Raw genomic sequence first — 21316 nt, 5'->3', positions numbered from 1 at the left:
CAGCTTTTTAGCCAGCTTGCTAGAACGCGCAATAAGCACGTGCGCTTGCGCGCGAATCTCTTGCGTGTTTTAGCGCGTCATCGCGATCACTTTCGTGGACAATGCTTGTTTTTACTTGTCTGCGGTTTTCAAATATATAAACACACACTGCCATAAAGAAACATACCTTGTTGACTAGTCCTTCATTAACTTTTAAGGGCATGTATGTGATCCAGTGATTTTAATCCTTCTAATAACAAATTATAATACAGAGAGGATTCTGGCGGAAACTTTACTGTTCCTGTGTCATCATCCGCAAACTCCTAGAAGTGATGCATGAGATTATTTCTCAAATTGTTTGCCATCTGTTCGGATTTGTATTTCAAAGGCTTCGCGTTCAAGTTCACTTTGTGGCCACGCAGCCGGGCACTCTTTTCTGTAATTGCTTTTGTCCTGCCTGCTGCCTGACACACGTAGTAGCCTGTACCTTTAATGCACACACCTGTACCTTTAAATCGCCGCTTCCTCTTGGATTTGTAGGCAGGTCCCAGGTGACGCTCATTCTCTCCTGCCTCCGAAAGACGACCCGGGCCGCCGCAATGATGCCGTCTTGATCAAAGTTGGGCCCCTGGTAAGTGTAGACTTCCTCCTCCGCACGAGTGCCCTGACTGCAGCTATAATGCCAGTCTTTATTCGCAGGCGGGTGCTGCCCATTGTCTCATGAAGGTCCCGGGCCGCAGCAGTAATACCGGTCTTCACACTTCGTGGGCGGGCCCCTAGGGTAACGCTCACCCGCCCATTGTCTCACCTCTGGTCAGTGCTCGAGGCCCGCATTGGTGATTTCAATCCACTGCCTCTCTTGGCACGATCACCTCCTGCCCAACGGAGTGCTCAAGCCAGATTCCCCATGAGCACTCTTCTCAAGCTGCCCTAGGTTGCGTCGGCGACTCAGGTGATCTTCTTCTTTGACAAAGGTACAGCTTCTTGTCTCAAGGTCTCTGCGGTGATAGTCATAAAATGGTACTGGCCACAGTTGCCCCCCGCCTTTAATAGGGTTACATGACCTGGGGTGCAAGGGAACCTGCATTGTGCTGCCTGTTGTGTGTGTGAGTGAAGCTTGCACTGCTGTGTGTGTGTGTGTTTGTGTGTGTGTGAAGCTTGCACTGCTGGGTGTGCAGCTTGCACTGCTGTGTGTGTGAAGCTTGCACTGCTGCTGCCCATACTGCATTCAGTCAGTGTCTGTGAGGGAACCTGCATTGTGCTGCCTGTTGTATGTGTGTGCGTGAGGGAAGCTTGCACTACTCTGTGTGTGTGTGTACACGTGTGTGTGTGTAACTTACATTGCTGGGTGTGCAGCTTGCACTGCTGTGTGTGTGTGTGAAGCTTGCACTGCTGCTCCCCATACTGCATTTAGTCAGCGTCTCTGCGTACATAGCATACAGTGCTAAAGCACTTTTTTTTAAAAAGTGCATTAGCCCTGGATACTTCATGTGTCCATAAATGTTTCCTGAAGCAAGCATGTATTACTGAATCACACTGCATGACCCAGTGTGTAGTAATTGTATAGCTCTTCAATCCTTGGCAGCACAGCACCCAGGATAATGTGTTGCATGGCTAAAGGCTTAGAAGGTTCCAAAGGCAAGACCTATTGGCTATGCCAATGCTTGTTTTATTTGGTACGGCGCCCATGTGCCTGCTGCAAAGAACACCCCTCCCTCCTCCCAAACATCATCCAGCAGCGATGACGTGGCCTTTTAATTATTTATTTAATACGGCACTTGCATGCTTTTTTTCCTATTTGTTTAATATTGCATCCCATAAAGATACCTGTGCCTTTTTCTACGCTACAGTGAGATTTTCTGTGTGGTGCCTATATAACGGCTGCATTTTCCTTTTACATCTTGTGAATAATATAGCCCAATTTTGTCGGCAAGCTGTTTTTCCCTCTCACATGCTAATCGTCACTGCCAGAGTCTCACCACAGGCTGGGAAGAGTAACTGGAAGCCCCCCTTCGAGCTTGTGTCAGCTACACTCCATGGCGCTACTGGCAGGGGGTGCTTCAAGGGCAATGTGGGGGCATCCATGTTTGAGCAGGGAAAATGCATCAATCACTCTCTTGACACGCCCAACTCCAATAACACTGCGACTCCGAGAAACTGCTGCAACCACAACTTGGGGGCCTATTAGCAAGAAGTTGCAATATTTATCGCAAAACGCGCTTAGCACGTTCATTTTTATCGCTGCCTATCGCTGGATATTTTAGCGGCGAAAACATGCTATTATCAACGTTTTGCCCCATTGTGCTAAAATATCCAGCGATAGCGGCGAAAAGCATGAATATCGCTGGAAATTTATCGCTACGCCTGCCTTACTAATAGGCGATAGCTGTGTTAGCGACTGCTTTCAGTCGCTAGCAGTTTGGGTACGCCCACTTTGTATGTCATTAGCGATAAATATCGCTGACATGCAAAGCGGGCCCCAAACCGGTCGCTATCGCCTAAAAGCTGTCTCTAACTGCTGTTAGCGACTGCTTGCTAATTGGGCGATAGAAATATCGCCGCTTTAGCGGCAAAAAGTACTGCTAAAGCGGCGATAGTGCCCTTGATAATATGCCCCCAAATCTCCTACAAAGATTAACTTTCTCACCCAGCTTTATGTATATCATATCGTCCTCTGCGGGTAACCGGTATGCCGTCTTTAACAAGTTGTCACAGAAAACTTGAACATGCAAGACTTTTCAAACCGAATGGCGTTTCAGGTGTTATACTGTACATTTTCCAAAACAACTGTTTTTCAACAAGATAATGCAATTGAAAATTCCCTCGCAAAATCACTGCTCGTGCCTGGATACGTGTAAGTTCCTTAAAAACAAAAACAACAGAAAAATCTGGAAAAAACCTGAGATGACTTGATATTGAGAAGTTTTCAAATCAGATTTCATTCAATGAATCTATTCAAACCGAGAAGCCGAATACATCCATTTGCTAATTGCCAGTCATTTTACACAAAATGAACAACCATTCAAGACGAATTTACAAACCCTAGTTTAACACCATTCTGCTTTACTCCATGCCACTCCACTCAACGCAACTCTACTTTACTCCACTCAACTCTGCATTACTCCACACCACTCCACTCAACACCACTCTGCTTTACTACACTACACTCAACGCCACTCTGCTTTACTCCAATCTCTTTTACTCCGCTCCATTCTGATTTACTCCACTCCACTCTACTCCGTTCCACACCACTCTGCTTTACTCCATGCCACTCTGCTTTACTCCACGCCACTCCACTTTACTCCACTCTGCTTTACTCCACACCATTCTGCTTTACTTCACTCCACTCAACACCACTCTGCTTTGCTCCACGCCACTCTCATTTACTCCACTACACACCTTTCTGCTTTACTCCACGACACTCTGCTTTGCTACATGCCACTCTGTTTCTCCGCTCAATGCCACTCAACTTTTCCTCCACGCCACTCGGCTTTGCTTCAGGCCACTCTATTTTACTCTACTCAACACCACTTTGCTTTGCTCCACTCTACTCTGCTTTACTCCACTCCTACCTATTTCTTATTTTTCTTCAGCAAACAGGTGAAGCTATCCACATAATTCCACACCACGTAATTCAACTCCACATATTTGCAATCCACACCACATAATTCAACACCAAACCACATAATACAACTCAACACAATTACACAACACACCACATACATCTAATCAACACCACACAATTCCTCATCATGCCACAAAATTCAACAACATGCCATATAGTGAAACTCCACTACATACCACTCCTCAACACAAAATACCATTCTACATAATTACACGCCACATCACACAATCCCACTCCACATAATTCCAGTACACTCAATATACCACATATTTACTATCTATATAATTCTGCAGCACACCATGCCACATAATTCGACTACACAAATCCAATCTACGACACACCACACAATTCCATGCCACACAATTACACAACAAACGAATCCAATACCACACACATAACTTTCACTATACACCACATACATACATTTCATAGCACATAGGTAAAAGACATTGCCATTTACAATGCCAATAGCTCTAACTCAAACAAATGCGAGACCGGTTGCATTTTCAATGCTTGTTAATCAGAGCACTGGTCCAGAGCCCAGACCGCTGTCAGGGTCAATTACCACCAGTATAAGTCAATAAATAGGGATGATCAGGGCAAAAAGGATGACTTTCCCATAGCTCCCACCACCTTGAGACCAGTACCTGGACTCTGTCTGCTCTTGGATATACACCCCCCAAGTAGTGCCACCCCAGTCCTGGACCCTTGAAAGTGGGCCTGGAGAGGTTCTGCCAGCCCAGCTGTAGCTGGGACCAAAGCAGCACGACGCAACTCCTTGCATCTCCTTGCAGCACTGAACCTTGCAACACAGCCTTCTTGGAACCACTGCAGCACGACTTATCCTCAACTCAGGCCTTGGCATTACAAACCACGTGTCGATTGCATTATGGACGACAACACAGGACTTCGCATCGCAGCTCTGCCGCTTCATCGGAACCTGTGGTGTGCGCTGCATCTTTGATGCAGAACTTTGCTTCACAAGACCCTCGTCGACAGCATCCTCGATGACAATGCAAACCTAGGATCGCAGCCTCGCAGCTCTTTGGAACAGCCGCTGCACAATGCATCCTCATCGCGGGATCTTGCAATGCTCCTCAAATCAGTTTTTATGTTATTTTGTTCAGAGGGCCTAACTTAATCCCTATAACCGGCCCACACTCCATCGCAATCAGCCTGAACTTGGTACTTTATCCCTGTCCGACGTGACCAGATCACCACTTATAGTCACTATTTTTACTAAAAACTTTGCAACTGCATAGCTCTGGTTTTATTGATTGGATTGTTGTTGTTTTGGTAAAAAATAATCTATTACATTTAAATCTAGTTTTCTAAATTGGTGTGGGTTTTTTCTAGTGTTGTGTTTTTGCTTTTTACAATTTTTTTTTTTTTGCAGAGTTTTATATAGCGTGAACTTGACCCAAATCGGGTATCAGAGCGCTTTACATAGCACCAGTTACATTACATGAGGACACACATTCATTATTGTTAGGCACGGGGAGATTAAGTGATTTGCCCAGAATCACAGGATGATCAGTGTCCCCAGTTCCCCAGATTCGAGGTCGACCGCCCTAGCCGTTAGGCCAGGTGCTTCATAAATACTTTGCACATTGCCTCTAAGTTAAGCCTCACTGCTTTGTGCGAAGCTACCAGAGGGTTAAGCACAGGTTAATTTGGGATTTACTTGTGTTTCACCCAGACAGAGATTATGGTTTCGACTTGAATTGGGTTTCACCTCCCTCAACCAGTAACCCAATTTCTAAAAGGTTGAAAATGCAAATTGGATGTGTGCGTTCTGAGCAACAGATTTTGAGGTAATTTGTCTGGAGTTCTAGAATTAAAAATATCTTTATTGTTAGTTGAAATAATTTCAACAAATTACTTCACTATTACTTATATTATTTTATATTTTTACCGTAGTAATACTCACGTAAAGCGATAGGTGGCAGTGTGAGAATGAAGTCTGTCTGTTATCTACTATTCTGTCCTGTGTGTATGGTCATTTCTGAGGTTATCCTCCTAGTGATCACAAAATGGTGACACCCATTTTGACAGTAATTTTTGTCGTAAAACTTATATTAATAACATGAAATGTGCGTGAATCCCTCTTATATAGGACCAAACTTATAATTTAAATGCTGAATTAATTTTAATGTTTAAAACGTGACCTTCTCATGTTAAGTGGTCAGCCAACTTGGTTGTGGCAATTTTCAATAATGTCATAACATTAGTTATTTTTACTTATTCCATTAAATTATGATTTGGGTGACTAATTGATTTAATTAATAATTTAAAACATATTTTAAAATTGAATTCTAGTAAGAAAATAAATTGCATTGTACAGATGTCCATGGTAAAGCCATACGCGGTAAAGGTATGTGTAGTAAAGGTCGTTTTAATTATTTTAAATGACACTGCATGGTAAGGCTGTGCGACGTGATAAAAACTGTGATGTAAAGGCATTTATGGTAGAGTCAAACAACCGTTTTTTAACCGAGATAGTAGTTAAGTAAGTCATAGCATAGTATACACGTCTATGCTAAGTGAAGTGCATATTTCTTTATGAATCGCTGTCACGTAGAATTCATGTGTGTTCTGCTATTTTGCATTTATATTCGCTTACACATTTATGGCTCTATAAACTTTAATAATATGTTTAGATTGTGCATGATCTGTTCGCCTTCTTTTGTTTGAAGGTAAAGCACATATCTGGATCCAGGGTCTGAGCTTAAGTTACGCAGCCTTGAATACTTTGGACGTAATTGAGGCTATGTTCATGCATTGTGAAGCGCTCTTCCTCGCGCGTCTGTTTCTTTTTTCTCTTTTTGTTTATGCAATTATTTTTTTATATGGCGGTATGGGACATTCACTGGAGCACGGGTTATAAGTATATTTGCCTCTTGCTAGGCACAACAGTAACTGCCTCATCAGAAGTCCAGTCCTGGACTGCTTGTGCGTTGAAACATCGCGGCGTTTCGTCGATGCCTGTGATATCTATTCCTATCCCAGTGTCTCGAGACAATACATCAGATATTTTTGAGGTCGTGAATGATAGCGGTGCTCATTGGATTACTCTTTCGGTGACAGGTTTTCTACGAACAAGCCCTAATCCATCACTGTCAATCTTACGTTTGCTCCCCTTGCAGTTTCTACACACATTGTATTCTTGCTTGGAATGATCATGTTCCTTTGCCCCCACGACAAGAAGTTTTCAATTATTGGCAACTTTCAAGATCTATTTCTTTCAAACTCTGACCACTTTGTCAAACACATGAAAGGTGACCTGGTCACAGATAACACTTCTGTTGAAGGACAATTCTATTTCAAATGATAGCATTAAAGCCGTGAGGCATGTTTGGTGTATATTAATGGAGGATCATTCGGTAACTGTGAGCAAGCAAATGAAATCCCACAACAGAAGACTTGGGTAAAAGGCCAAGGATGTATTTGCATTTCTGTAGCTAGTTTCTGCTGTATATTTTGCAAAATGGAAATGAGGCGTTTCTACTTCCTTTTATAATTTACTTCAATGTTTCTTCCCATGCATGCAGTGTGATTTTAAAATAACACACATTCTGACAAATCTTTCTGAATTTAGATAATTCTCATATCTCTTCATTTTCCAGATATTTTTTTTTAACAGTATTGCCATCTTTCTTTTTGTCGATTTAGGTGCGAATGGGAGTTTGCGCCTGAAACAGGACTCTAACTGGCCTGGTAGTACCACTCTCCTCATGGTCGTGCCTGCTAGATAATCGACGGGTAACAACTCGGTGAAATCTTGCTAGCAAACACAGCACAGTTCAAGTTGGCTCCCTCGGGATGAGGGAAAGCGCAATATTTGCAAAAACAACAAGGTGATAGGTGGAATGCTTGAATTAATCTCAGCCACTGGCAATCACTCGGGCCGCATCACAATCCATCGGTTTTCGCCCACCATGCCACCTCAGTTTGGACTCAGCTATATGTAAAAGAGTCTTTACCCTGCTCCTCATGGGAACAGTCCAGCCTGAACTGGCAGGCCTTCTCTAAACCGGAACACAAGCAACCCAGGTGGCGATATACTTTTTACCCATTGTGTGTTGTGAAACTTGGAGTGATCAAATAATTTCACACTTGGGCAATACCACACTCTACCTGGTGTGCAGTTACCACATGGGGGTGCGCAGAAGTGACAATAAGGCACTATTTGTTAAGAATGATTACAAAATCTAATACCAGCTTAACCCAGCTTTCTAATAATTGAGATCTGCATATTCATATTAACGAAGCTTAGAAAAACGTTTTTTAGAATGTTGATGTGGTCCTGCAGCATGGTATAATGCAGAGTGACCAGTGGTGGCTCGCTGAGGAAGTGCTCCGGTGTGGTGGGGCTGGGAGGGTCAGGGTTAGGGTGGGGGGGGGGGGTAGTGGAGTCTGCCATATGACGGACAGGAGTAAGGTAAGTAATTAAATAAATAAGACAATTTACCTTGCGCGCGCTACATCGCAGAGTTGGCGATAATCTTGAATGCTGTTTGGATTAATAACAAGCCTCTTAGTAAACTGTTCAATGAATTATTCATTCTTCCCTCAGTGTAAACGTTGCCTTTACAGCATGGCTTTAGTGTATTCTTGCTCCTTTGCAAGTGCATTAATTTCAAAGTCATATTGGGTCCAGGCACAACCCACATTGTTGCACCGATGTTCAGAAAACGCCTCGCCACTAGATCACAGGAAAAATGCAGTAGCCATTCTTCTCCACAAAGCCCTGGGGGTAAGCGCAATGCGGACATGGAAAGGCCCCATGGCCAGATATGTTTTAGCAAAATTAAGGATTCCGGGTGAGCAGTTGTTTATTGGCTAAATGTATGCTCCCATAAGGGACAAAACAGATCTCTTTGCTACACTGACCAAACTACTCCACTCTTTCGGGTCGACCATGCTCGTGATGGGCGGTGACTGGAACTTGTCAGGACCCATACCTTGGCAAATCTGGGAATCACTCTGTCAGACAACCCAGAGACACGTACATCCTATCAGACATAATCAGTGACCATGCATTAATAGAACCCTTGTGACTTACACACCTGAGGGATAGGGATACAGCTTCACCTCCTGAGTTCATGGCATTCACTTGTGTATAGACTTCTTTCTACTGACAGTGTTGCTAGCCCATAATTTGGTAGCGGCCTCCATTTCCCCCGAACAGCAGCTCAGATCATGCCCTTGTCTAGATTGACTTAGATCTTCGATTCTTGCAACCAATCTGGTTTGGTGGTGCATTAACTCATCCTGCTAGAAAGCCCCTGGAGTTACTTGAAGACTCTGTGGTTATCTGCACAATATTTAGAATATAACACTGACTTATGGGCAGTGGGAAAGGCATGTATCAGCGGAAACTTGATGAGGGACTACTGCGGATGTTAAGAAGCGTTGTGAATCAGAAAGATGCTGGCTGACAGCTCTTGTACAACAGCTGACCACGGCATATGGTTCGATACAGTTACCAGCACTACTCAAAGATTTTCTTAAAGCCAAATCTGATCTGAATTCACACACGTAGAATCCATTCTCTTTAGATTGCAAAAGCTTCACTGTGGGAGAGGGGAAAAGGCGAGATTACTGGTAGCACACAAACTGTCTAGTAGGAGATATACATTTCCAAATTACACTGGGTGGATATGCCCTCCTCCTAACAGGGAGACGCAACATACACACTTTTGCTTACCTGACCTATAAGTGTGTGGAAGGTTACTCTTCGATTTGTCCACCATTTGTTAATTTGACTTGGATGGTGTAATTTGGAAATGTAAAGCTCCTACTAGACCGTTTTATATTCCTGACAACAAGACCGGGAATTATATACTGACTGTTAGAAATGGGGATTCCGGGTTTGCTAGGGCATGCGCAACAGCCAGGCAGAAACCCCCATTTCTAGTCAGGGCAAGGGAGTTACACACTGAAGATAACCCCTGCTCACCCCTTGATAGCTTGGCACGAGCAGTCAGGCTTTTCCCAGAGGCACTGTGTAAAGCGTTTGCACAACGCACACACACAGCGGCGACACACTAGGCACACTACAAAATGTACTCCACACAAGGTTATGTAATCACTGGTTACATAAAATAAACACTTCGTTTCCTTTTACATCTACTGAAAAATGCGCCAATCATGAACCAAAATGTGTACTCCAGAAGAAACAATTACCCATTCACTTGCAAAAATATAGAGTACAATACTACCCCTCAAAACCTTACTTGAAGCCGTTACAAATGATTCTTTGCATACGTAAATGTTTTGATTCTTCAACAAAGTCGGTACTCCTACACACATGTGCCTGGCTAGGGGCGGCCTCGGTACCTTCTCTACTCATGGCAGTTGCCCCAGTAACCTTAAAGGGGAAGCGTCTGTCCTAGAACCCTGTTTTGTTTTGTATCTGTCATAAAAACAAGCATTACAAGGAAGGACGCGAAAAAACAGATGCGCGCGCACACTTGGACACACAACGAAAACAATGCAAGTAAGCTGAGACTGCTAATTATAACCAGATGGCCCCAACAAAGATAAGAATTTGCTTTGCGACAGCCGTGAAGCAGACGAGCCTGTCTGGATGGGCCATCTGAAAAGGAGGAAGGGCAGCGACTACAAAACCCTATTTCCAATGGCAGCCCACCGTTTAGCATAAACGGTGATGCCAGCCAATGGAAATCAGGGGCGGGGCTTCAAGCCCCCTTCTGAAAGTCCTCATCCACAATATCTCTCGCCAGCGAGCAGCGCATGCGCTGCAACGCTAGGCGATACCTAAAAACAATGGTGTTGGCACCCCTGCGCCTACTGTGCCCCCACTGGGGCTTGGGACAACAAATGCGCCAAACGTTGCAGCTGCCTGTTACGGCAGCGCAGCTGTGAGTATGCACACAGAGGCACTGGCACTTCTGGGGCCCCGCTCTGGGGTTCTCTACACACAATTGCCCCCAACGTTGGAGCGGCCCGCTTTCCTGCCGGGCCGCTCAGGCACCAACACGGTGCAACACCGAGCCCCCACTCTCCGGGCTCTCTGAGGAAGCTCTCCTCTCTTCACTCCATTGCATTCCTCGTAGCTGGGGGCAGGCACCCACTATGTGCCTTGGCTGGCCCCCAGCAGGCTTGTGTCTCGGTTGCTCCTTTGTCTCGGTTGCTCCTTACCTCATCTTTGGGCTCCGGTCTTCCTGTGGGGCATGCTTGGGGCTCCCACCAGCTCACGGGAGCCCCCGCTCGGGACTCGGTGACTTCCTGGTTCCGGGGCATGCCCCGCCCTGCCTGACTTCCTCTTTTTGGCGGTTCCCGCCGCGGCGATGGTTCCCCCTCACCATAAATCAAAGGTAATTGCAGGGTGGGCACCCGCCATCAAAAAGCACACAACAGCGGGGTAGGCTCCCGCTATAGGCATAAGGCAGTGGGGTGGGCTCCCGCTAGCAGAATAAGCAGAAATGTGGGGTGGGCATCCGCCGAAGTTTTCATAATGCGGGGTGGGCACCCGCTCCAGTTTTAGAAGGTGTCCACATGCGGGGTGGACTCCCGCTCTTCCGCAGGCGGCCCACGGGGAATCTCACACGTAATTAGAATATAGCGCTCACGAGTCGCTAGAAGCCAGGAGAGCAGCAATGTTGGGCAAGGTCAGCAGGCCGTAGGGCAGTTCAGCAGAACAAGACAGCAGTTCCTGGGAACAGTCAAATCCAGCAGTCAGGGACCCTCAGGGGCCAGCAGCTGGGTCCCGCGGCGGCTCCTCCTGGCAGAGTGTCCCCTCCAAGTAAGCACATAACACAACTCGTGGGGTCACAGCTCCTCTATTTATATTACATTTCTCCTTTGTCCGCCCCCTTCTAGAAGCCTCAGGAAGGGTCTTGGAGGCTCCAGTCCCAACTGGCTCCGGTAGGGGTGTCAATCACTTTGTGATTCTTTGTGAGCTGGAGCTGGGTCATCAGACACAAGACAGGGGGGCGGAGCCAGCATTGTACAGGGCAGGCACAGATCTATTCAGGGACAGGGGACTTCTCCTCCCATTACTCCAATTGCAGATCTTCTATTCAGCCTAGGGCTGACTCACCCTGCCCTCCCTGGAGCCACCCACACCTCAACAGCCCCGGTCACTTCTATAACCAGACATGTAATACACATCAGGCAGGCAGGCACACTGCACACAGAAATGCCAACTTCTAAAAGTGGCATTCCTAAAATAGTGAAAATAAATCTGCGCACACCATTGCACAGCATTTATTCTCTTCATTCCACACATACCAAACATGATATACTTATTTTATTCCATTTAGGAGTTATCCCATAAGGGGGGTTGTTTCCCAATGTTAGCCTATGGAGGGAAAAGAACACACGCACTATGCACTGCTAAACAGTGCTAAAGTGCCCAGAGTCCTAAAACCACCAACACCATTTTAGAAAAAAGGCTTGGAGGAAGGCAAAAAGTTCAGGGATGACCTTGCAAAAAGGGTCAAGTCCAACACTGACATCACTGTAAATTTGCCTTGAAGAAGTCCACTGTTTGTTGGATGAAATGCGTTGGCTGGTTTTATGAGTATCTATGAGAAGCACTGATAAAAGAAAAACATCATTGGATTTTTCAAAATTGTCTGTCATTATTTTCCCAAATAATCTGTATATGATCATATTGATTTTTTTTGTATATGGTGCACCTCTGGCTACAATGTTTGAAACTATTTCCCCAGGAGACGGGAGCGCCCTTTGGGCAGAGGGCGCACACAGGGTAGGGCACCAAATATACTTATTTCAGGGGTATTATGGTGTGGGTGCGGCATTCTGCTGAGGTCCACTGCCCGCCTGTCTTTTTGTAGGACATGTGTAGGCCCTGTACTTAGTATTGTGTTTTAAGATTTTCAGGCATTGGGGGTGAGGAAGAGTGTTTTCATACTAAAAAAACGGGTATTCTTGTATCATACTTACAATCCCCACCTGCCCCTTCATTTCACTCCCACCCACACCTGCCTCCCGCCTCTCTTTTTCCAACTACTTGCTTTGTATAACGCCTTCCTCACAGATGGAGGCTCTTTCAGTATCAGTAGTACTGTCATATAATGGAGACGGATTATGTTGTTGTTTACCTGTACTTTTGCATTCAGTATATGTTTGAGTTTATACATACCAAATAAAGAATTGAAATATTAAAAGCTTAGTAGATATGCATACTAAACATTGCATACACCAAAGGTCAGTTGTCTGAAATATGTGTGGATCGTCATTCTGTAAATCCAAGCATTGTACTATATGTCTAAAGTTACGTTTATTTTCAGCCTTAAAAGTAGGCCTGGGCGGTAAATTCCGTTCCGCTTGCGGAATTTGGGTAATTTCGCGTTCCGCGGAGAACGCGAAATTGCCCAAAATTCTGCATTCCGCGACTTCGCGAATTTTTTTTGCTGGTTTGCGTTCTCAAAATACGTGTTCGCGAGATATTTCTCCCCGAGCACGCAAACAGCAATTGTGAACAGAAAAAAGCATCGCGAACAAGCAATTCCGCTTGTTCGCGAAATTTCTGCGTGTTCGCGGAGATTTTTTACCGTTTCGCGGAGATTTGCGTAACGCGATTACGCAAATTCCGCCCACCCCTACATAAAAGAGTAAATTAGACAATTGTAAGAAAAAAGTATTTTGAAATTAAATGTGTAAATTATGTATAGCTACACATTAACGTATGTGTTCTCTTGTACCCCCTAGTCCTTAACCTAAGCCAACTATCATAGGACACATATCTAACTCCTCTTTGAAGATCTTTATTTACTTGCCCTGACACCTACTTTTCAATATCTATTTTAGGATTCATAGTACCATGTTTTGATGCTCCTGGTACGTTTCCAGTTCATTAAGACTAGACTATATTGCTTTACAGTAGAGCAGGCATTGTACATTAACAGGAAAGTGAGGCTGCCTAGGGGGAGTCAATTCAAAGGTTCTAGACCGTCTCACTTTGAGAAGTCCACCAGGACATGCATATACGGGCAGCCACCCTGCTGCATGTTTCCCTCTCTCTCTCTTTCCACCTTGCTATTTAGACATGTGTAGCTGGATCCTTTCTCTGTTTTCTGAAAAAAGGTGGGCCCAGTCTTGAGAGGAATTCTGAGCAGCTCAGAATGAGGGGCTGAGTAGGCAACACAGCCTCTGAGAACTCCACAGTGGCCTCTTTTAAGGGCATCTTACATGCACTCCTCTTGAAGGGTCTAAAGAAATACGACCACATCACCCCACCGTGATGACACTCCAATGGTTCCCCTTGTCAGCCTGCACCAGCTGCATCCTATACAAAGCTATCATAACCAGAACCCTATATATCTGGTTGTCAAGCTCAACACCTCCTGTGGCTTTTGACGCACCTTCAGCGAGGACACCACCAGAATGAATAAAACAAAGTTCAAAATAATTAAAAAGAAGGCAACAGGCCTTCTCCAACATTTTGCCCAGTATCCTGTGTTCCTTTGGACTGCCCTATCCCTGCTTCAGCTTAGAAAATAGTTAAAGATACACTTCTATAAAGAACACAACATCATGACATAGTAACGGTGAACTACCACTCTCTAAACCTAGCTGCCCTTCCAGTCATTTGGTGATCGTATCTTTGCCTTTGACCCTGTCCAGCACACTCCTGCCTTTTGCCTAGGTTTGCGTTATATAATTACCATGTGCATATGTACATGCAAGACCGCCTATTTTAAGAAGAGGGATGTTGATGGAAGATACATAGAATTAAATGTTGTTTACATTTTTCTCATCTAAGGCAAAAGAAAGCATATCAATCCGTCCTTTATAAATATACCTACCATTGAAACAAGGAAAGACCCGTGTGGTATTTTTACATCCCTTGTTAGTTTAATTTACCTACTGTCTGATTACCTCACTGTCTTTGGTATTGGGTAACATCTGAATAATGGCTGTGTTTTTTGATAGCTCCCTGTGAAGTCATCGCTGCACAAATCTCTATATAGAGTTCTAGCCATCTGAGTATCATATGCATCAGTTAGTTTCTGAATGTGCATCCGCAGCAGAGTTGGATGAAAGGTGAGTAAACGCAACTGAGCACTTTGCTGGCCACTCTTTTATCTGGAATGACAATATTCTGCTCTCACTTGGGGAAAGTATACCAAAAATAAAACTGCTTAATTTTTCATTCAAAGAGTCTGTGACAGTAAATGCGACGCTGCCAACCACATTTCTGGAATGGCAAACGGCCTTACAATGCAGCTGGAATCCTTACACGCATGATCGGGATAACATAATCATTGTTAGTAAAGCAAATGATATGTGTGTAGCTATATATTCAATATGATTAGCAAGAAATTGATACAGCAGCTGCTGTATCATTTACAAGCTCATCAACTTCAAATCATCAATTTTACTGTGAACTCCCTCAAATTAGCTGAAATATTGAGTATGAAATGCATGCCTTTGTTGCCAGCCAGATGCCCTTTTTATTAGGTTTCGCCTTGGCAGTGCATGCTCTGCATGCACTGTCTCAGCGAGACCTAAAGTTATCTGTATGTTGGGGTAAATTTAATGTAATCTGTCTTTCCGCTTGCTATTGGCTTAGTTGTCGTTGTGTTGTTGTTATCTCCCTTTCTGTTGGCTGTTGGTCATTTGCTAACTTCCTTGTAGTCCCGATACAGCGGGGCCTAACTACAGTGTTAGTTCGCTCTGCTTGCACTTCTTTTAATTAAAGTGCAGTGTGCCATCTGTTTTTCAGCTGTGGCCTGGTAACTGAAGACTGCTCTGTACCCAGGACCGACAACGCTTCCTGCACCATCTGAAGCACTGGTGTCCGCGCTCACCAAACAAATTCAGGCTTCACGGCCGCCGCCACGCTTCATGTTTCATGAAACCCAGCTAGCATGAAGTGAGCGCCGTGATGCTACAAGAAGACACAGACTCTTTAATTAAGAGCAAGGCCCGGGCTGTTAAGGAAGCGCCTGAGGCTCGAGACTCCAGCGTTTCCGACCTCTGTTAACATGTGTGGCCAGAAAGTGGCGGGGTTGCCAGCAGCTCCTCAAGGCTGCTTTGCACAAACCATTCGCAGGTCAAGAACAGAGCGTGAGCGCTGTGAAATCCGACACTGTCAGTCTGCGAGGCCAGTGACAAGGAAGGCTGCTCTTTATTTGTTTCATGATTGGGCTTGTTTCACATTGCCTTTGATAACAACACCATTACGCTGATCTTCCCCCCAAACACAACCCAGTTCCAGCTGTGCATGTGTGAGTTGCAGTACATTATTTATATTTGATTTGTTTGTGTGTGTTGTTTTTATGACATCCCTGCATCCATCAGACTGTCGTATTTTTTTTTTTATAAATGATGGATTTGGAATTAGAAACCCCGTACTGCTAAATCCTAATGGGTATGTATACAGGTGTGTTGCAAAAAACATAATTAAAAAAACTACGGTATCTTTGTTTTATTTGGTTCCTGCTCGTGTGTTTGTCTATGGCGCACGCTTTACGGCCACCTTATCTGTCAGCATGGTGTGCTCTGGACAGACTTTGGTGCCAGAGCAGGATTTAAACACCACAGCACAAAGCCATCCAGAGCAGGCGTCAACCCAAGCCACTACACGGTCCCTTGGTCAGCATGCAGGAATATAAACTGTGTGGCCAAATTACATTCCAGTGCTGTTCTAATTTTTGTTCTCTTCATTTTTAAAAGGTCATTTTATTTTGCGACTTCTAGTTTGATTTTAGATTATTAAAGGGGCTGCTGGATTGACACCTATTCTCCGGGTTCTGCAGCTCATTTTCATGCAGAATGTGTTGGAGGAAGGTGTTAACAGCTGGGGCCTAGGGGCACATATTCTTGCACCAGAATCGGCGCCCGGATTACACCAAATTAACACACACAACATCGGAGTCTGCCCTCCTTATAGTGTACTGACCAACGAGCAAGGCTGGCTTAAGGTGGCACGCACTGTACAGGGCAACGTGGAATTGTGACCAGTCTTTACAAAAAGCATGTGAAATAACATAGCCCCGAGCTTGAGATGAGAGCGAGGGTGGGTCTCTAAATTAAGTTATATGAAGCAGCTCTCTGAGACAAAGTTCAGCCGACCAGCAAGGAGTTAACCCTGGCATATAAAAAAGTGTTTGAAAAAGCTTTGCACTTCAAGAACAAAGACTAGATGTGCTGTCTGTGGCTCCCAAAGAAGACAAAAGGCAGATCACAAATATAGCTGCGTTGTAGTGTGTCCTGGTCCCGCCTCAAACACTCCCGTCTGCCAAATGTGCCGTTTAATAGCATTCAAAGACAATTGTTTTCGCCATGCCTACTGCCCTTGCTGTTGCAAGTTTTTCAAAGTAGTTGCTGACTTGAGAAAAACCCATAATTAAGTACGTTATTTAGTACGTCTCCTTAGTTCGGGATTGTGAAATTAAGATTGTTGCTGTGCCCATGGCTTGTGAATCTTATGTGTTCATGCCACCTACCCATAAGTGCTGCAGCCCTTCACCCACCAATCCCTACGCACCTCCCCACCCTCTCGGGTTCCTGTAGTGTGGTGCTGTGTATTGTGTACCATTAGATGAGTCATATCTGTACTCCGTGGCCATAGAAATGTTGGTAATTGGCACACAAATACACACAACATAATCACGTATGTATAGTTCTTTGAACCACAGATGTGTGGTATGAGGCGTTTTAAAAAAAAAAGTTGTATGGCCAAAGCTTTGCACCTTTCTAGTGCCATCCCAAACTTTTCTTGGTTGGCACCAGGGTGAATAGAGCAAAACTACGCCTGCTAGTGGGAACGCTTTTTAGGTCTCGACTGACCCAGCGCATGCGCTGGTCTGGTGAGACTTATTGAGAGGGCTCCAAAAATTGCTGCCAGGCCAGCCTAGAGCTACTGTGCGCGGGCACGCGCCCTGCGCTTTGCCGCCATTACTTTCACTTTAGCGGCCGCTTTGATGTTTTATCGTGATCATGATTACTTTCGCGGCCGCACGGCCAGCTTGCATAGCCAATAGGTCTCACTTTTGGGACCTTATAAGTATTTAGTTATGCAACTGTTGCATGGCTAAACACTTATAAGGTCCCAAAGGCGAGACCTATTGGCTATGCCAATGCTTGTTTATTAAAATGTTGTGACTTTAATAAATTAAACCACGTCCTTTTTAAATCCTAAAAGAACTAGTTACACCTACTCATAGCAAAATCATTTTGATCCAGTCACTCGATTTTACTAGGTGCAGCAAGGTTACGCTGTGTCTAAATAAGAAGAATGTAACTGCTGATTGTCTGCTGCCCTGCTGTGCTTCCCTGTTACCCTCTTGCCTGAGTGTAGGACTTGACTTGTATCTTGAAACCAGGACCACTAGAGTGGCTCCAAGGGCTAGCTGCCTGGCCTCCTGATCAGAAGGTTCAGGGACAAACAGGCTTCCTCCATGTTCTACTCAGCACCTGAGCTCTGCCAGCTGTGAGTCCTACCCTCCCAAGTGGTGCTACCCCAGTCCTGGACCCTTAGAAATGGACCTGAAGGTGCTTTACTAGCTCCAATTGTGGTCCCAGCAGAACTGATGCATCGGAGCTCTAACGCGACACATCCCCAACTAGAAATTCCGCATCTGAGTCTTTGTGTGATGCATCGCTTCATCAAACTGCTTGTCAGGTCCACTGTGTGGTTCATCTCCAGTGCAGGACTTTGCATTGCCTCCCACAGCTTTCCAGACCGCCCCCAACGACTGCATTCTCAGCGACCTCACATCGCAGCTTCACAACTCGTAGGAATTGATGCGGTGCAACACATCCTCTATGCAGCACTTCACAACCAGGACTTAAGGAACTTTTGTTCAGTGAGCTTAACTGGATCCCTGTAGTCAGTCTGCGCTCCATCGCGGTTGGCCGAAACATATGCCTTTGTCTTGCTCTGGTGTGACCAGATAACCACAGTTGGTGCTTTTCAGTGCCGTTTTCACCTACATTTTTCAAATTACATACCTCCGGTCCCCGTGATTAGATTTTTTTGTCGTTCTGGTCTTAAATTATTTATTACATTTTTCTCTGTTTGCTGCTTAAGTAGGGTTTCACAGTCTTCAACCAGTAATCCAATTTCTTACAGTAGTGGTTTACTGTATTCAGACTGTAGGTAAAACCTGTATCAAAATAAACATTTGGCATTGATTAAACCCATAAAAGAGTTTAGCATTTGCTTCTCTGTGGTTACAAAGTTCACAGGTGCAAATATAATATTAATTTGGCCATATTTGCTCTCTTTTCCAGATTTTAGGTTTTTGCAATGTTTAACTTCTGTCCCCATTCCCTCCAGAAAGCCTATTTAACATTTTCTTGGAAATGAACCTGTTTAGCAATTGCAGTTAGGGGCAGGCTTATGGCTCTCAGAGTGTTGCGGCCAGTGACCATTTGAAGTCACTATCTTGAAAAGTCCAAAGTGCTGTCAGGAGGGCGGGGAAAGGGGTGGAGAGATGATGTGCTTATATTGGTCAGAGGTTTCCACATTCTGGAAATGTCCACCCCACTTAACCCCTGCTCAAGGTAGGGACTCTGAGAAGCATTGGAACCTGCTGAAGGCTAGGATGGAAGGATGATAGTTCCCTGATACAGCAAGACAGTTCAGAGGGATTTAGCGACCCATTCATTGTGCAATAAATAGGCTAAATGAAAGGTCCCTGTTTAGTGGTTAATGTACTAAGACAATAATCAAGCAAATGATATTGTAAATGCAGAACATCTGATGCCACACATTCAACCATAGTACCGGAAATATGCTGCATGGCCTCCATATTTGCCACTATAGTTTTCAGTCACAGCACCTTTTGCTTCTGCTCTTAAGGTACATCACAGTGAGCAAATTCGATTCCACTGCTCCCCTTAATCAAGTTTTTATTGATTAACTCTAGTGCTCTAGTGCTCTTTCTAAAATGACTTTGCTTCAGCATCTTCTTATGTCTCACGTCCTCCTCTGTACACATGTCTTGTTTATCTCACTTCTGGTGATTGTCAGACAATGCGATGTATTAAAGAGCTCAACATCACTATCTTCCGCAGCCGTCCCCAGGTCAGGAGCAGCTAGAAAGCCGCACTGGTCCAGAAAGCCCCTCCTATTACTCTTCCACCAATCATTGCCAGTCTGCACTCGGTGCACTGTAAAGCTACCTCTCCAGTCACTACACACCATGAAATACCGGAAGACAGATCATCTCATGTGTCACGCCCACACTTCCCCACCAAAGTCCCCTCCTGGCCTCTCAGGCTTTTCTCTATCCAGCCTGTGGTCGCGACTGTGTCTTTTCACTGTAGGGTTGCCTTTTGTCACGTTTTTTACGCGGTGACCAAGAATTTTCCCAGCTTAAAAGGAAACCTTGGAGCAGAGCAGAGTAGTGTGCAGACATTCTGTTCCTTCATGACATCTGAAGCAAACTTTGTCCCCTTGCTTGCTGATGCCGTTGTTGGGATGCTAAAATCCGCTAGATGTTATTTTCTGTAGTGACTGACGGTGGTGTTTTTTAGTACGTTTGCACATAATCAGTTTATGAACCTCATATCTGCCGCTGACCGCGGAACCCACAGGGGGGCCACTAGAGCGGTCAGCGCTCTAGTATCGCCTGGGCACCTGATACCCCTCCCCACCCCCCTTGGGGGCAGTGACTCCGGTTGGAGTCCCCCCTCTTCCTGCCTGGTCGTGACGCGAGGGGTGTCACTTCCGGGGCGTCTTGATCCTGGGGGAGGCTATATAGCCCTCCCCCACCATGTTGGCGACCTCTTTATCGCCACGCACGCCGCATCGAAGATCCCGCCGCCCGTCTGTTCTGTGTACCTTCAAGCCGCTACGGTGAGTGCTGCTCGTGAACCCCCCCAACCCCGGCCCTGTCCCTGTGCAGTACCAGGTTGTACGGGGCCCGATGGCATCGCCTGCCATGGGTGGGGGGGCGCGAGCACCGTGGCATTTCCGCCTGCTTGCAGCCCCTCGTGTTCGCAGTCCGGCGGGGTCCACGCGTCCCCATAGGCTTATGCCAACGGGGTACCGGGGTACGGCCTTAGGCTGAGGGGGGCGGTCAATCCCTGTCGCGGCCCTGGGGGGTGCAACTTTGTCCCTGACCCGGGTGCGGGGTCGCACTGCCCCCAGGGGCTATGCACCCGCGCCCTCCGCTGCTGGCGAGGAGAGCTTTTAGTGGGGGGATAGAGTGTGGGCAATGCGGGCGAGACGCGGCCTGTTTTCCCTGGCGGAGCTGGGGTCGTTGTTCAGACCGGGCTGCATCCCCCTACCCTGTGCACAAGGGGCACACGCCGACCGTTGGTGTTTTCCGCCTTTGGGGGCGTGCTGCCCATGCGGTACGTGCGTCCGTGCAGCTGGGCCCGCCGTGCGTGAGCACCAGTGCCAAGGGAAATAGTGCGGCCCGGGTGGAAACTGGGACAAACCTGAGGGCGGACAAGTGTTAGCGAGGTTGTAGCCTGACCGCGAGAGCGGACACCCTTTGAAGCAGCGGGTGCCGGTTCGAGCCTCGGCTGCAACGCTCAACATTGGGAGTTTCTGGGCAAATCTCTTCAAACCGAGAAGAGCCTTATGGCAGACTCTCCTCCGAGAAAGCACCCGTAATTGACGGGGAAGTTCCGTTAGGGGTTGCTTCGTCCGAGCCTCCATTTCTCACAAGGTGCCACGGTCTTGCATTTTCCCACCGTATCCCCCCCGGCCCGGGAACACCGTAGGCAACGCCCCGGCGGGCCGCGCAGTGCGTC

The 21316-nt window shown here is 45.9% G+C and overlaps 1 protein-coding gene across 9 annotated transcripts in view; it reads left to right on the top strand.

Moving 5' to 3' along the window:
* Positions 1-21316, top strand: part of LOC146862980 (cytosolic beta-glucosidase-like) — a 568310-nt gene that overhangs the window by 520251 nt on the left and 26743 nt on the right. For 3 of the 9 annotated variants that reach the window (XM_085642353.1, XM_085642351.1, XM_085642352.1), the window contains one exon: positions 15327-16034. The exons of the other annotated variants lie outside the window; for them this stretch is intronic. In XM_085642353.1, coding sequence (XP_085498479.1) covers positions 15327-15340 — 14 coding nt within the window. In that variant the 3' untranslated portion in view covers positions 15341-16034. Of the gene's footprint in view, positions 1-15326; positions 16035-21316 lie in introns of those variants that run through there. 9 annotated transcript variants of the gene reach the window in all.

The sequence above is a fragment of the Triturus cristatus genome, chromosome 2_2, assembly GCF_964204655.1.
Source record: "Triturus cristatus chromosome 2_2, aTriCri1.1, whole genome shotgun sequence".
Taxonomy (NCBI): Eukaryota; Metazoa; Chordata; class Amphibia; order Caudata; family Salamandridae; genus Triturus; species Triturus cristatus.
This window is presented reverse-complemented; position numbering and strand designations above follow the sequence as displayed.